Here is a 15,043-nt window from a genome sequence, read left to right on the forward strand (position 1 = left end):
CAAGGTTGAGTTTCACACGTGGACAGCAGATGACTGCCTGTGGCTGTGATCATGTGTAACTGGTCCTTCTCTTTCTAGCAACAACAGAAACACTGGAAACCAGCCCAGGAAGGGGGAAGAAAGGAGGGATTTTAAACAGGGTTGACTTTTCAGTGTCATAAAAGGGTAACCTAACTACAAAAAGTGCAAATAGCAACTACGCTGGTCCCATGAAATTCTTAATCTCAGACATAGTGTATTAGCCTCCTTAGAGATAGTGAATCTTGATCGTTTTGAGTTTGCATTAAATACAAGGTTTTCTTTTAACAAAACAGAGGGAAGACGCTAGTCTGCAGTGTTGCTGTAAACCAAATAGACAGATGAAAAAAGAATGGAGTATGTCATAAAATTCATATCAACAGAACAGAAATGGAAAAAATGGAAACATGAATTTTCTATATTTGCAAAAAAATAAAAATAAAAATCTCATTTTGAGGCTCTGGAAGTCTTGATCACTTTGTTGTCCTTTAAAAAACAAACAAACAAAAACCTTAAAACACATGGCTTTACAAGCTGCTGCTCAGAAAATATACATCCCCAAGTCCGACTTTCATTTAAATACAAATGTACAAAATGTAAACTGAGACAATAGAGAAATTTACAAAACCTTTCCTTTAAAAATAATAAGGACAAAATTCAGTTCTAGTTATGATGCTATTTTAAATACGTGCAAGTTGTCAGACTCTGATTTCTATTGCAATGTCCTACAGAGACAACGTTGAGTCACAAGACCTCAAGTGCCACCTCCAAAAACAGACCTGAGAGGAAATTTCTTTGTAAAATGGGAGGCTCCCCTGGAAGGAACGGAGAGGAAAAAATCTCCCTCAGCAGGAGACCGTTGATCTTCTAGCTCAATGGCAGTTGCTCTCTCATCCTTGAAGCTCCAATACATTATAGTGGAAGGATGCAAAGTGCAGGTCACAAAAGCCAAGGCAGAACTAACTGCTTCCAGTGGAGTTTGAACTTACATGGTTGGAATTTATATGATGATTTAAACTGGCCTTTGAGTTTGGAGAACTCTTGGAATTGTTCTGATGCTGAAGGGGTTTAAAAAAAGAAAGAGGGAGGAAGAGATTGAAAAAAAAGTTAGATACCAAGACCATTCTACATCTCTTTGTCTAGAGTTGCCAGGATTTGTTATTTGCCTATGATGATCTACAAGAGTTGTGAGTCTTGAATCCATATTGCAGTAGAAAAAGGGAAGCTGCAGCCTTTTAACTATATTCCCATGTTTTCAAGCTTCCACAGCTTCTCTTATAAAACTTGCTTGGTCAAGAGTGAGTGTCAGTTTTAAGCAAATACCAATACCATCAGGTTTTGACTGCAAGGGCATGGAGTGGTGTTCTTGGTGTCTGCTCCAGTTATTGAACTTCATCCTGCTACAGCAAGGGTAGGCAACATGTGGTCCTCCAGATGTTTTGGCCTACAATTCCCATCAGCCCTAGTCATTATTTCCAATGGTGCAAGCCAATGGGAACTGTGGCCCTCTAGATATTTTGGCCTGCAAGTTGCCCACCTCTGCACTACACACTTGCTGAAATCCAAGCCTAAACACATTTTGGAAGTAGTGTAAGACTTAACTGGTTCAGCTGGCCTTTGGGGTTTAGGATTAAGTCAAGACAGAATGGGGAAATATCAGTGAATTTTATTGAGGTGTATTCTGCTCTGCTGGGATGAGATGTGAATTTAACCAAACAAGCAAACTGCATAATTCCTTGGCTTGCAGTGCAACAAAAGCTGACGCAATACCTCTTACCTGAATGTTTCTGGCTTCTCTTCTCTTCTTCCAAGCTTTGGGCCAAAGCAGACATTACTTTAAAGATGTAGGTAGCACCTACGTCTTTTTTCATTTTTACTCTGAACTAGGTGCAGGTGGCCTGATCCAGATAAAGCAAATGCATCACTGTTTTTCAACAGAAAAATTGCAGGTGCAGAGCCCCCAATCTGTATTAGGCCCATAGCATGAACCTTTTTTAAAAAAGCCCCCCACCCCGACTCCAACGCATATCCCAATTGATTGCCCCACCCTGCATATACTTTAGAGCAAAAATGAAAAGAAGACATAGCTGCTAGCTACCTCTTTAAAGTAATGTCTGCTTTGGACCTTAATTAATTTTATTTATTTATTGAATTTATTAAATGCCGCATCAAGACATTTGTCTAGGCGTCTTACAATAATAATGCTACAAATTATTAATCAACAATATAAAACTAATAAACATGCCAACACAGTATAAACTGGAAAAGCAAGTTTAGGAGTTAAAACCACATTGCAAGAACTAGGATAATAAAACACAAATACACTAAAATGTTTAAATATACTTTTAATGACTTTAAAGGCCTAGAAGAACAGGGAAGTCTTAGCCTGGCACCAAAAAGATAGCAGTGTGGGTGCCAGGTAAGCTTCCCCTAGGAGAAGCTTCCCTTTGTTCTGAATGAACAAAGAGAAGTACCGTGCCTGTTTCCAATCTATGTTTTGCTTTGTTGTTAATTCTTAGGTCCGCAGTGTAGGACACAGCTCTATGCCGTGACCACAGTTTCATTTCACCCTCAGTGGATGAATGTCTACTCTCCATCCTCTCAGCCCTAGACTTTGCTGTTGACCTGACTAAACAGGAATAAGAGTCATGCTCCCATCTTCACTACAACCCCAATGCTGCTGTTCTTCAATGGACTTGTGGATATTCTGAAACAAAAGATATATTTGCTTAAATGACGAGGATCTCCTCCACCTTACTGAGGATGGGCTGTAGCTCAATGGCAGAGCACCTGCTTTGTATGCAGAAGCCCCAGGTTCAGTTCCTGCCTACTCCTCCAGATAGGGCTAGGAAAGAATCTTGCTGAAACTACAGAAAGCCACTTCCAGTCAATGTAGACAGTTCTGGGCTAGATGGTCCAAAGGGACCGATCCAGCATAAGGCAGCTTCCTATGTTCTAACTGCTGTTTGTTCACTTTCAGAGATGTGCTGTATACACATGATCTTGAGAAACAGTAAACACTCAATGTTGCAAAAGAATGGAATCATCTGCTGTACAAGGCAGCGGATTATTTCTAGAGTAAGTGACTTTGCATTACAAACATGCTAAAAATTCCATTCAGTGGACTCCTCTCTGCGTTCGTCTCCTACTCATTCCACTGTCAGTTTACAGCAGGGTTGTGCAACTTCAGGTGGCCTGGGGGTCAATTTCCAGCCCCGGGATCCCCTGGTACTCCTGCTACTGCTGCCAAAACTCAGCAGTGGCCAAAACTTGTGGGGTTTCCTGCTGAAATTCTATGCCAAACCACCTCGGAGACTTAAAAGGGCCACATTTAGCTTGAAAACAAGCTAAATTTAGCACTCTTGAGTGTCTGCAATGGTTTGCCACAGAATTGCAGTGGCAAGTGGCTGGGTTTTTTTGCTGCCGGGGTAGACACCGATGCCAAATTTCAGCAGCGGGGGTGGGGGAGATGGCAGGGACCACATTTAAGGCCATGTGGGGACACATAAGGCCATCAGGGCACATACTGCTCCCCCCATCAGTCTCCCATGATGAGACATTTCATTTCACGATATTTCCAAATTTAATCCTTACATTTTAACATAGGCACTGATGTAAAAAAATGCATTTCCTCCTAAATCGCAAGTGCAAAACAGTGCCTTGGTCAAGGCTAATGAATATTCACATTATACTTGACAACCCATTTCCATTTAGAATGGCTTTTACCCATTTAAGAGTAGAGGCTCTCACCTGACGTTTAAATATCCTATGCAGCAATCCTTTCTTCGGTGGTTCCGGTGGGTAGCTTTTGTTAAGATCTGGTGAGATAGTACCATTTGGTCCAAATACATTTAGTTCTTTAAAACACTCTGTTTCTATCATCTAGTAAAATGAAAAGAAAAAAAAATACATTTGTTTTCATTTGACCCAGAAACCTGGAAATGTCTAGGCAAGCAGAGGAAAATGCAATCCCTACCCCAAGGGATGCATAGTTTATGGAGATTGAATATGATGCATAACAGAAGCACCTTGGAGAGCTCCTTTAGAGTTCTGACTGAAATCTGGAGCGGATTCACTGCCCCACTGACATCGGAGCCACTAGCCTCCACTGGAGAAGGATCTACTTACTGGCCATTAGAATACTAGTTTACTAGTCAGTTTACTGTCGCTATCCTATCATGGACACTATTTAAGGCAGGCAATAATCTTCAGCCTTAAAAAAAAAAACCTCACTATAGCAGCCTTCCTCAACCTTGTGCCTTCCAGATGTGTTGGACTACAACTCACATCATCCCAATGGCTATGTTGGCTGGAGACATCAAAACATCTGGAGGGCAGCAGGGTGGGGAAGGCTGATCTATACCTTTCTCTTCCTATGCTGAACATCATTCCCAAATCTCCGCTACTGTACCTGTGCATCGTAATCAGTGTAAGATTACGTCTGGGCAGAGCCTGCAGAGCTGGTTTACTGTTGGAGAAAGGGGAGACCACATAACAGCAGAAACCTCAGCTCTTGGCCATATGCTGATAGGAAGTGATTTGCATCCTGGAAATGGCTTTCCTCCTTCCCCCAGCAGCAACAGGGCCTATTATAGTTAAAGAATGGCTGTTGGGTAGCATGGCATTAAGCTCTAATAAAATATCCTTTGAGAACATTTGTCGGATGATTTTTACTCACCGTCCGACAGATTGCCATCTCTGAGACTGAGAAACAATGTCTAGCCTACGTCAGTGTTAGGTCACCGTTAGGAGCTAGCAGGAGCTTGACTGAACTGTCCTTTTTCATCCCTTTTCAATCTATGATTCAGATAGTGAACAGGCAGGAGACATCTCTTGCGTGATTGTGCTATTTTTTCTTCTGCTTGTGGCACACTAGACTCTGGTTTGGTTGCACAGGATCTCGTTCTACTGCATCTTTTAGGCATGGTCCGTACCTGGAGTTCACTAGCCTGGGTAAGGTTGGTCTATGCCTTTCCCTTCAATATTGTGCAATATTGCATATCATGTGAAATAGGTTACCTGGGACGGTCTTTGCTGTTCTATGGAAAGCCTCACAGCGACTATATTCTTCATATGTTCTGTCGAACTGATTACAAAAGGAGCTACATGAGCATAGTGGTGCAAAGGACAGCACCCATACGAGTACCAGTTCCCATTCTGTAAGCCATGTACAGTTTCTCCAGAGAAATGACTATAGCAGAGTTTATTTGATGAATGTGAGGCCAGCTACTGTAGTCTGATAGCTTACCAAAGGAACTCGTTCTAGAGAGCAAGGCAATCCTTTTGACTACCTTTGCCATATTTATTGGCTCCCATGATATATAAAATATGATGTGAGAAGGATATGCCAACATGCTCCCATGTAATGGAAAATGGGAACAAAGTGCTCATCATTGAATCCTGGACTATTGCAACAGGGAAAAAAAAAGATGATGCAATAAAATGCTTGTACACTGTCTCTAAGAAAACCAATTTCTTGTAATTGGTGAATCCTACAGTGATGGAGGATATTATATGCATAATAGCATATAACAATCACAAGCCCATATTCATAATAACTATCCTAGGTATATCTAAATTGTGCTCCATCCAATCATTTATGTTCTTAAGAATTGGATAAACTATGGTAAAAGAAGAAGAGCAACTGGATTTGGATTATCCTGACATTCTGAGGAAGTCCGCATCTTCATTTAAAGTGCTGAAGCCATCTTAGACCAGCACCTCCCAAACAGGGGGGCTTATTTCATCTCTGCACAGTGCTGTCATATAAAGAGGCACACATATGAAGAGGAAATGCCATGTCTATTTTCCGTAATACAAATTTGACAGTAAAACGAGTATGACACCAGGAGCTTTTAAATGGGGGACTCTAACCAAAAAATAAACTTGGTACCCCTCTTTTTACACATGCTCTTTGGAGGATGGGAATACCTTATAAGTGGCAAAATAGGCCCAACATGCATCTTCAAAGCTGCCATTAGATAAATAAGATAAGCATCCAAGACAGCGCATCATAACCATGTAGCATTCCTTCCAACAGACATAACCTTGCCCCAATGTCTCTAGGGAGAGCAATGGGAGGGAGCAGTATCTAGTGTCCTTTGCAAACATATCTGAGGGGTCACAGTCAGGAGAGAGAGCAACATGAAATGGTAAACTGGAGGCCAGTGTGGTGTAATGCTAGAGTGTTGGACGGGGACTCGGGAGACCTGGGTTCTAGTCTCCACTCAGCCATAACGCTCACTGGGTGACTTTGAGGCAGTCACTGACTCTCAGTCTAACCTACCTCACAGGGTTAGTGTTGTGAGGATAAAATGGAGGAGGAGGACCATGTACGCTGCCTTGGGTTCCTTGCAGGAGGAGAAGGCAGGGTATAAATGTAATAATAAATAAATCATAACTCTGGAAGAGATCTTAAGATCAGCTAATACAAAGCAGGAGTGACCTAGGTGCACCGTGTTCAAATGGTTCCCGGACATCAACTCATTAGGTGGCTTGGCCTGCAGACCTCTGAAGCTTCTGACCACTTCCTTAGCGTTGCCTTGGCATTCTGGTCCCAGCTGTCATTTTTAGATACTGATGCTGCATATATGCCTATCTGCTGTTTTTAAAACCCAAAATAAATCATGCTGAATGTATTCGTTTGCTCAGGATGATATAGAACATGACTGCAAGGACTGGTAGTTCTTTGCTCGTTGTTATAAGCTTAACCTGGTCTTCTCCCAGAAATGGCCATGCCTGAAATCTCAGGATACATTGAAAATAAAACAAAACTTTAGAAAGCAATATTCTTCCTCATTTTAAAAGGCACTACTGAAGCATACACTCTTCAAATCTACAAGCTAAGTATTAAAACACCTGACTGTTTTTTTGTTGATGCTTTAACGACTGTTCTACAGAGAGTATTTTAAAGTCCAGGAAAGAAGACTGCTCTGAGGGCCATTAGAAAACTTCAAAGTATGCAGGGGATTCCACCCTTAAAAGTGGTCTAAAATAAGTTTCAAACAAACAAACAAGGATAGCTTGATGAATATATATATATATATATTTACCTCATTTTGCCATGGAATAGATACAGAGCCTGTGGAAAACTTGGAATAGAAATCGTCATCTGTTTGGTCCAGGTTCACTCCCTTGACAGTTGAAAATTGTTCAATGTCCAACACATCTTTGCAGTACACTGCTCTAGGCTGCTCCAGTGGAAAAAGAAAGAATTTAAGAGTCTGAACATGCAGTTAAAGTGAGGAGTGAGAATGCTTAACAGTAAGCATTCCCCAACCTGGTGCCCTCCAGATGAACGCCCATAATTCCCAGCCAGCATGACTATTGGCTATTATGGGAGTTGTAGTCCCACACATCTGGAGAGCACCAGGTTTGGGGAGGATGCAACAACACTGCCTCACTGTACCTACTCCTCATATGCATGGTTACAACCAGTGCTAAAATCATTTCTATATTCATCAGTATAATTAATTCCATAGAAACCCCCCCAAACAGTGATAATATTAAAGGGTATAATCTCTCAACTATGGGGAAGAAATTTATTTTTCCACTCAAGTAAAACTGAGCAAAACTTTCACACCACACCTTTATTACAGTTTAGTAGGGTGATGAAGCCTCATGGGCCAAGGCAAACCAGAAAAGAAGAAGAAAAAAGTTACATCAGCCCAAGCTGGCTGAAAGAGTGTTTGGTCCAGCCCAGGTTGGGTGCTTGGCAGATGACTGCACACTCTACCCAAATGGCAAAATTGTAGCTGGCTACTGGAAGATTCTCCATTATTAACTACCATGATATCAACACCACATGTAAAGATTATTAGAAGAGTTATCCTGGGATAACTAGATGACATTGTAAGAAGCAGACTGATCCAAGGGCAACTAAAAAGAAAACTTTGCAGCTTCGAAACCACGTTGCTGTGGTTGATTTTACCACAGAGCTGTGCCAATCAGTTGTTTCCTCTAATATGAGAAAATTGCAGTGGGTATTTAGAACTATCTGAGAAACCTACGGCTAGATAGGGAAGTCCAAGAAGAAATAAGTCATGAAAAGAAATGCTGCCTGATAGTGCTGGAATATATTTCATGAAAAGGATAAGTTGCTGTGTCACTGACTTTTCTATGGGTCTTCTTCAGATGCAGTGAAAAACCATACTTTATCATTATGAGAATGAATCCAGCCTCTCCCTGGTTTGTTATGCGCGCGCGCACACGCGCACACACACACACACACACACACCTCTCTCCAGTACGGCTGGGAATGAAGAGTGTGTAAGCTTTTGCTTCCCTTTTGGACAAATCACAGATTGTCATGAAGTCTGAGCCCAACAAACAGTGGTTAGGGGCTAAACAACCCAATGTTTAACCCATGGTTTGTTGTTGGACTAACCACTGGGTTGTTTAGCCCCTCTGGGTTCACATGTCACGCCCAACAACCTACGAACGGGCCGATAGTAGGTTGTTGATTAAAAACTGAAGTGGCTGCACAAGTCCCTGAGGGGCTGCACACAAAGACTGAAGAGAGTTTGTCATTAGAAGTACTATTCAAATGAACGGAAACACCAAGTCAAAACACGTAATCTCTGGGATTATTCAAAATTGACCATTTTCAAGCATCATTAGAAATCTATTCCTCTATTTATAATGGCTCAAACAGTTTTCCTTTATGCAGAAATATTACTTAGTGTCAATACTGATTCCATGATAGAAAACAGCAGTGTCAATAATTTACCGGGGCGGGGGGTGGGGGTGGGGGAGGAATCTTGTCTTTTAAGCAACCAAAACCAAAGGGCAAAAACAAACTGAGTGACATTTTCAATCGACTTGGCATTTATGTCAGGGCCCAGAGAACCATAAAGCTTGCTCTGCATATTCAACCAGGCACTGATTTTGTCTCTCTTTAACTGCAGCCCTCCATTCCCAGCAATACACTCTGGAACTAAGGGGAGTATCAAAAAAGTTTGTGACATGCATGGGAGCCTGCTGTTCAAAGGAAAATGGTCTAAAAATGCACCCAGTGTGTTTGGGTTGACAGAAAGAAAAACCACCTTGGTTTGTTTTGATGATATATTATCCTCTGCATCCCTTATTATTTTTTGTTCAGGAGCACAGATATTAGCTGAAATGTATGTCACTATCAATCTTGTTTCACCTCAAAATTTTTAGCTGGCACTTGGTGTAATATCTCAGAAAAGGATTTTCTACACAGGCCCTTGGGGCCTTCTCAAAACAAAGATGGTGCTTATTTGTAAGTTTATAATACTTTTGATCTGCAAAGAAATTTACAGTCCTTATCACATTCATTCACACAACCCACCTTTGCTGTAGAAGTCAGCATTAATTCTGTTTTATAGAGGTGGAAATTACCTGAACTACAGTGATTTGTTGAAGGCCACCAGCTGAGGGTCAAGAGCGCAATGTTACCCTGAAGGTTGATATCTGTAAGCCAGGGGATTAACACAGTGCATGGGTGCCCCTCCTCTGATGGACAGGAGTGTGGCGACTGGGAGGTGCTCCACCATGGTGGAGGCCCCTGCTGTGCCTAAGTTGATGGACAGCTGCCACTCGTGGAACAGCCCAAAATGGAGTGTTCTGTGGGTGGGATGGGGAGGAGTCAGTTTTGGATCTGTTGGAACGAAAGCCACTCCATTCCCCCAGATGGGCCCAATTTGGCTAGGCTAGTGCTGGAGCTGGTGTAGCTAATTCTTCCTGCTTCCCAATTGCTGTTAATGGGAGGGGAATTGGGAATACACAGACCCACCCGGCTGAAAAGTCCAGCAAAACTGCCCAACACTGGCTTTGCTTTGGCCAACATAAGCTAACAGTCTTGGGAATGAGACAGTAGATCTGCTGTGCTTTGCTCCTCTCTGACCCCATTAATATTGCTCTACCCATCTCTATGTAGTGTTTTTCCCCCTGAAGTTCTGGTGTGGTGAAATAATGTGAATACTCTAGCACATACTGAACTCACAACCTGCCACGCTTTTCAAAACGTTAACAAAAGAACACAAGCACATACATGCAGTCACACTGGATTGATCCAGGATGAAGTAAACTGAGATCTCACTATACACTGAATCATTTTCAAGACTTCTCCATGCCACAGTTACAAGGAAAAGTGATCTACACTGAAGTTCCAAGTCACATTTATACCACTTTAATTGACAAGGCTTCCAGTGGAGGCTGGTGGCTCTGATGTCAGTTGGGCAGTGAATCCGTTTCGGGCTTCAGTCAGAACACCCAGAACCTTTAGAGTTCTGGCTGCCCCACTGATGTCAGAACCACCACCCTCCACTGATAGCTTCCCCCCAAGAATCTCAGGAATTGTACTTTAGTGAGTACAATTTCTTAGAGATGTCTTTGTTAGAGATCCTTAGCTAGCCTCACAGAACTACAGTTCCTAGGAGCATCCTAGGAATTATGACTGTATAGGAAATATTTCTTTATACCGCCTTTCAAGGTGGTTTGCAAAGCAGAAAGCATAAAACAATAACAATATAAATACAATTAACTAAAAGAACACAACCCTTTTATCTCAATGAATGTTAAACCCTTTACACCCTACAGTGACTTTGCCACCTCAAAAATAGCCTTCCGAAATAAGCCTTCAGTCTATGATTGAACAAAAGTTACTGGACCCAGGCGTCCAAGATCAACATATGCTCACTTAACCATACTGGCTCTCAAGGAAAATAGACTCAACAGGAAAAGAAAACAATCAGCAGCCGTTCAGGTGAGAATAATCTCAAGTGGTGTGCCAAGAATTGCTTTCAAGTTCCATTTCAGTTCTGTGATTCTCTTTCAAGCATCACTTACATCAGGGACAAAAGGAGGGTCCAGCATTCCTGCTTCTAAGCGTTTGAAATTCATGCTCTTGAAAAATGGGTGCCTCTTTACTTCAGTTGCACCTTCTTCCTGACAACCCAGTCTCTGCTTCACATCTTTGGTCAGTAGCTGGAAAAAAGACCAAGAGATTTGTAATAAAGCATTTATTTATTATTTCTCTCTCTCTCTCTCTCTCTCTCTCTCTCTCTCTCTCTCTCACTCTCACACACACACACACACACACACACACACCTCTTGACTGTAGCTCATTTCGGACACACTTGGATAGAGACTAGTGGAACGAAAAGTGCCCTTAGAGTCTGCCACTTAGAGTGAACCATTTCATGTCACCTCATAGTAAGGCTGATCTTGGCCTGGGTCTCACAAAGTCCAAGTCAATGGGCATGCTGGCTGGGAACAATGAGAGTTGTCCATCACACTGGAAGGACACCAAGTTGGGAAAGGCTGGTCCAGGGGCACCCAATCCTTTAAGTATTGCTGAAGCCAAAGAAGTGAGATTTGATCAGTGCCTAAGGAGGGAGCCCAAGGAACCTGTACACTGCGCTAAGCTTTCTAAAGGAAGCAAAGGACTCAAGTATAAAACTAACTATTATACAGGGCGTAACCCAGCCAAAGTTAAACACTTTTCCATCCCATTGATTCCCATGGAAATTAACCTTAGCATAATTTGCTTAACTGAAAAATCAGTGAGTCTGAAATGTTTTTAGATTTAATCGCTGACAAAAGACTGAGAGAGGATTGTAAGTTCTTGTCCTGAAAGAGTTAACCCCTTTCTGTCTAGTCCATTGTCCTATCCCCTGTTCCATAAACTTCTGTTCCTTGCTTAACATTAACCTGCATGATGTTTTCTACTTGAGAGCAGCCTGCAGAAAATTTCAGAGAGATCTAAACAATTTTGGGTTGGCCCCTCTGTTTGCAGTAGGGAATTTGCCTCAGGGATTGGCCCATGGGAGGGGAGGGCCAGGAGAAGGAAAAATGAGTAACTAACCTTATCTGTGTTTTAATCATTTAGTGGAAGCTACCTTGCTGAAAAGTGCCCATGTGAAGGATTCTGGGCCTCCAAGCATATGCAGAGTGCCTTTCCCTCCCAAACAAATAACCACTGCCAAGCCCTGTCTTTACCTTCCCCAACATCTGGGATTAGGGATAACTACAGGAGAAAGCATAAAACTCAGGCAGGCTTAAAACTCAAGAACCATTCACTACAGAAAAAGAAAGACTGCACTGTCCAGGGGAAAAGCACTCCAGGGGCCTAACAGCCAGAGCTGCTTGAAGCTCTTCCTGACGGGTCACTACAGAAACATAACAGCCCTATTTAGGTGTTCAGAAAGGAGTTAAAATCAATGCATGCAGAGCAGGAGCACTCCAGCTTTGCCATGTTTGTCACCCTCTACTTGCAGAGAGAAACAGTTTGAAGAGGAGAGCCTCCTCTATCCATGGAGGCTCCTCACACAAGCCAGAATGTGCATTTTTCTGTGAATACTGGTTTTAATATGGCTTTATTGCTTAATCTTTTATGTATTCTTGTTTTTATTTGAATTGTTATACACTGTCTTGGTGACATTTGTGGAAAGGTGGTACAGAAATATTATAAAGAAATAAAATAAAATAAATAATGAGCAACAATACATACAGGACTCAACCAAGACATTTTGCTGCCTGAGGCACAACAGCAAATGGCACCCACATCTGAAATCAAAGTCCCCAAGGCTAGTCAAATTATTTTGGCATTGGAGGCAGGAATACCACAGGCACCTCTAATAAGCACTACAATAAAAAGACACTAAACAACAATTTGCTGCCCTTTCATGACACCCAAAGTCAGCTGCCTGAGGCTTCACTCTGCCTAGTGATAGGGCTGGCCCAGAGTACATAGCGTAATACCAAGTTTATTACAATCAAAAGGATTGCAATCCTAAGCAAATACATGAAAACCTGCGAGTTAGCTCCACTGAACTCAGAGGAGTTTGTATTTGACTGCATAGGTCAACTTGTAAAGCACACTGGGATTAAGCAAAAGATCTTCAACCAGCTTTAAATAGAAATGCAAATAACCTTACAAAGAGGTGGTACCATTTAAAGAACGGTTACTATTTCAGGCTAGCAATCATGCTAGCCTGAAGTAGGAACCCCATCAAAGAAAAGGAAAGAAGTAGCCAGGCTTTGCTTGGTCCTGTCACAAAACATGAAAGCCTTGTTGTCACTTCATTTGTCTGCTGGGGTAAGGCATGTCTATCATCTACCCTAGCACTCCAGCAAATGATGTCGGCGCTCCTACTGTGAAATACACCCCCTGAGCTGTGCTTCCTCAGTGTGCACCACTGGTCCAGATATATCCCCATTGGCTGGCTTGGTTTTCAGTCTTTTCTTTTGCAGCTTAATTTTGAGAATATGCCAGAGATATTGCATGTGAGAAGTGTGTGCTATTGTGCACTTCTCAGGTCCAATATTAGAGTTTAAAATAGGTCAACTATCAAATAACAGTGACTGCAAGCTTCATTCAACGTATATAAAAAGAAGCTGAGGAAAAAGAATTAGGCTGCAATCCTATACCTACGTACCTGGGAGTAAGCCCCTTTGGACTCAATGGGACTTACTTCTGAGTAGACATGGATAGGACTGTGCTGTTAAACTCTTAGGAAAAAAATTAAGAGGAAAAAGAATTAAAGCCACACTCCATCTAAAAGGAAAAGTATTTACGCAGGCTGCAATTTGTCTGTTTTCCCTTTGTCCATTAGAGGGCAGCAGCAGAAAAGTTAACAGAATGGGCCATGTAAATGAAATGTTTGCATAGGCTTGCAATTTAGAAATCATTAAAAAAAATGAATAGCTGTAATTGGGTCTCAGCTATACAGGCAACAGAAAGTTCAATGCAACTGGTTCCCTCTAATTGTTCAGTCTGATTATTTCTATAAATATTCTTCAGCTTCAATAGGCAGGAATGGGCGGTTGGTCACCTATGTCCCACCAATGATCTGGCTAATGGTTCTGGACAATTCTCCAGCTGAACTGCTCCTCAAACTGGAATAATATAAACAGAAAGGCAGTGCTCATGACAGTATGCCCACACCACACACCATAATACAAGCATCATTGATTGAAATTAGGAAATAAACCAGAGAGATCTTTGCACGGCAAGCCTTGTCTCTAGAAGTGGGTCTGTTGGTTGCCCTACACCAACAGTTTGCAACATGCAAGAAGATCCCATTGTGAACACACTCTGCCCCAAAAATGTGATCAGGGGGACCTCACACCGTAAATAGAACAAATCCCTAAAATGTTCCCGTTTCATTTACTGTGTGTGGCCCTCCTGATCCAGCTTTTGGGGCCGAGTGCATTAAAAATTGGCATTATGGCCTCCATAATCACAAGTGGAAATCATTTAGGCATTGCTAACCCATGCTTTACAGCAGGGCTGCAAAACCTTTTTGGCCCCACAGGAACCAAAGGCAGCTCACATGGTCCTCCTCCTCTCCTTTTATCCTCACAATAACCCTGTGAGGTAGGTAAGGCTTAGAGTCTGTGACTGGCCCAAAGTCACCCAGTGAGCTTCCATGGCTGAGTGGGAACTAGAACTCAGGTCTCCCAAATCCCAGTCCAACACACTGGGACCTCATCTCAACCATCAAGTATGGTGGTGGGAATGTGATGGTTTGGGCCTACTTTGCTACCTCAGGACCTGGATGAATTGCCATCATTGACACAACCAGGAATTCTGCAGTGTTATCAGAAGATTCTAGAGGAGAACGTCAGGCCATCCATCTGTGAGCTGAAGCTGAACTAAAAGTGGGCCATGCAACAAGATGATGATCGTAAACATACAAGGAGATCTACAAAAGAATGGCTGCAGAAGAAGAAATGCCATGTTTTAGAATGGCCTAGTCAAAGTCCTATTAAAATGTTGTGGTAGGACCTGAAGTGAGCTGTTCATGCAAGGAAGCCCTCAAATGTTATTTAAGTTCTCTAAGGATGAATGGGTGGATGTGAGAGACTGACCAACAGCTACATGAAAAGCTTACTTGAAGTCACTGCTGCTTAAGAGCGTGCCACCAGGTACTGAATCCAAAGGTTCACATACTTTTTCACACATGGATACTGAATGTTGAATCAATTGTGGACAAATAAATGTTGAAAAAGCATAATGTTTATGTGCCATGTGTTTACTCAGGTTATCTATTGTTCT

General features: G+C 42.1%; 1 protein-coding gene across 1 annotated transcript in view; it reads right to left on the reverse strand.

Moving 5' to 3' along the window:
- Positions 1 to 212: 212 nt before the first annotated feature.
- GRK5 (G protein-coupled receptor kinase 5) overlaps positions 213 to 15,043 on the reverse strand; it is a 240,768-nt gene continuing 225,937 nt past the window's right edge. Inside the window, exons 13-16 of the mRNA XM_084846082.1 lie at positions 10,831 to 10,968; positions 7,071 to 7,208; positions 3,769 to 3,900; positions 213 to 1,076 (exon numbers count right to left, since the gene is read on the reverse strand). Of these exons, the coding sequence (XP_084702208.1) occupies positions 978 to 1,076; positions 3,769 to 3,900; positions 7,071 to 7,208; positions 10,831 to 10,968 (507 nt within the window). The 3' untranslated portion in view covers positions 213 to 977. The remainder of the gene's footprint in view (positions 1,077 to 3,768; positions 3,901 to 7,070; positions 7,209 to 10,830; positions 10,969 to 15,043) is intronic.

Source organism: Heloderma suspectum, chromosome 3 (genome assembly GCF_057233095.1).
Source record: "Heloderma suspectum isolate Gila_16-S chromosome 3, 16-S_ref, whole genome shotgun sequence".
NCBI lineage: Eukaryota > Metazoa > Chordata > Lepidosauria > Squamata > Helodermatidae > Heloderma > Heloderma suspectum.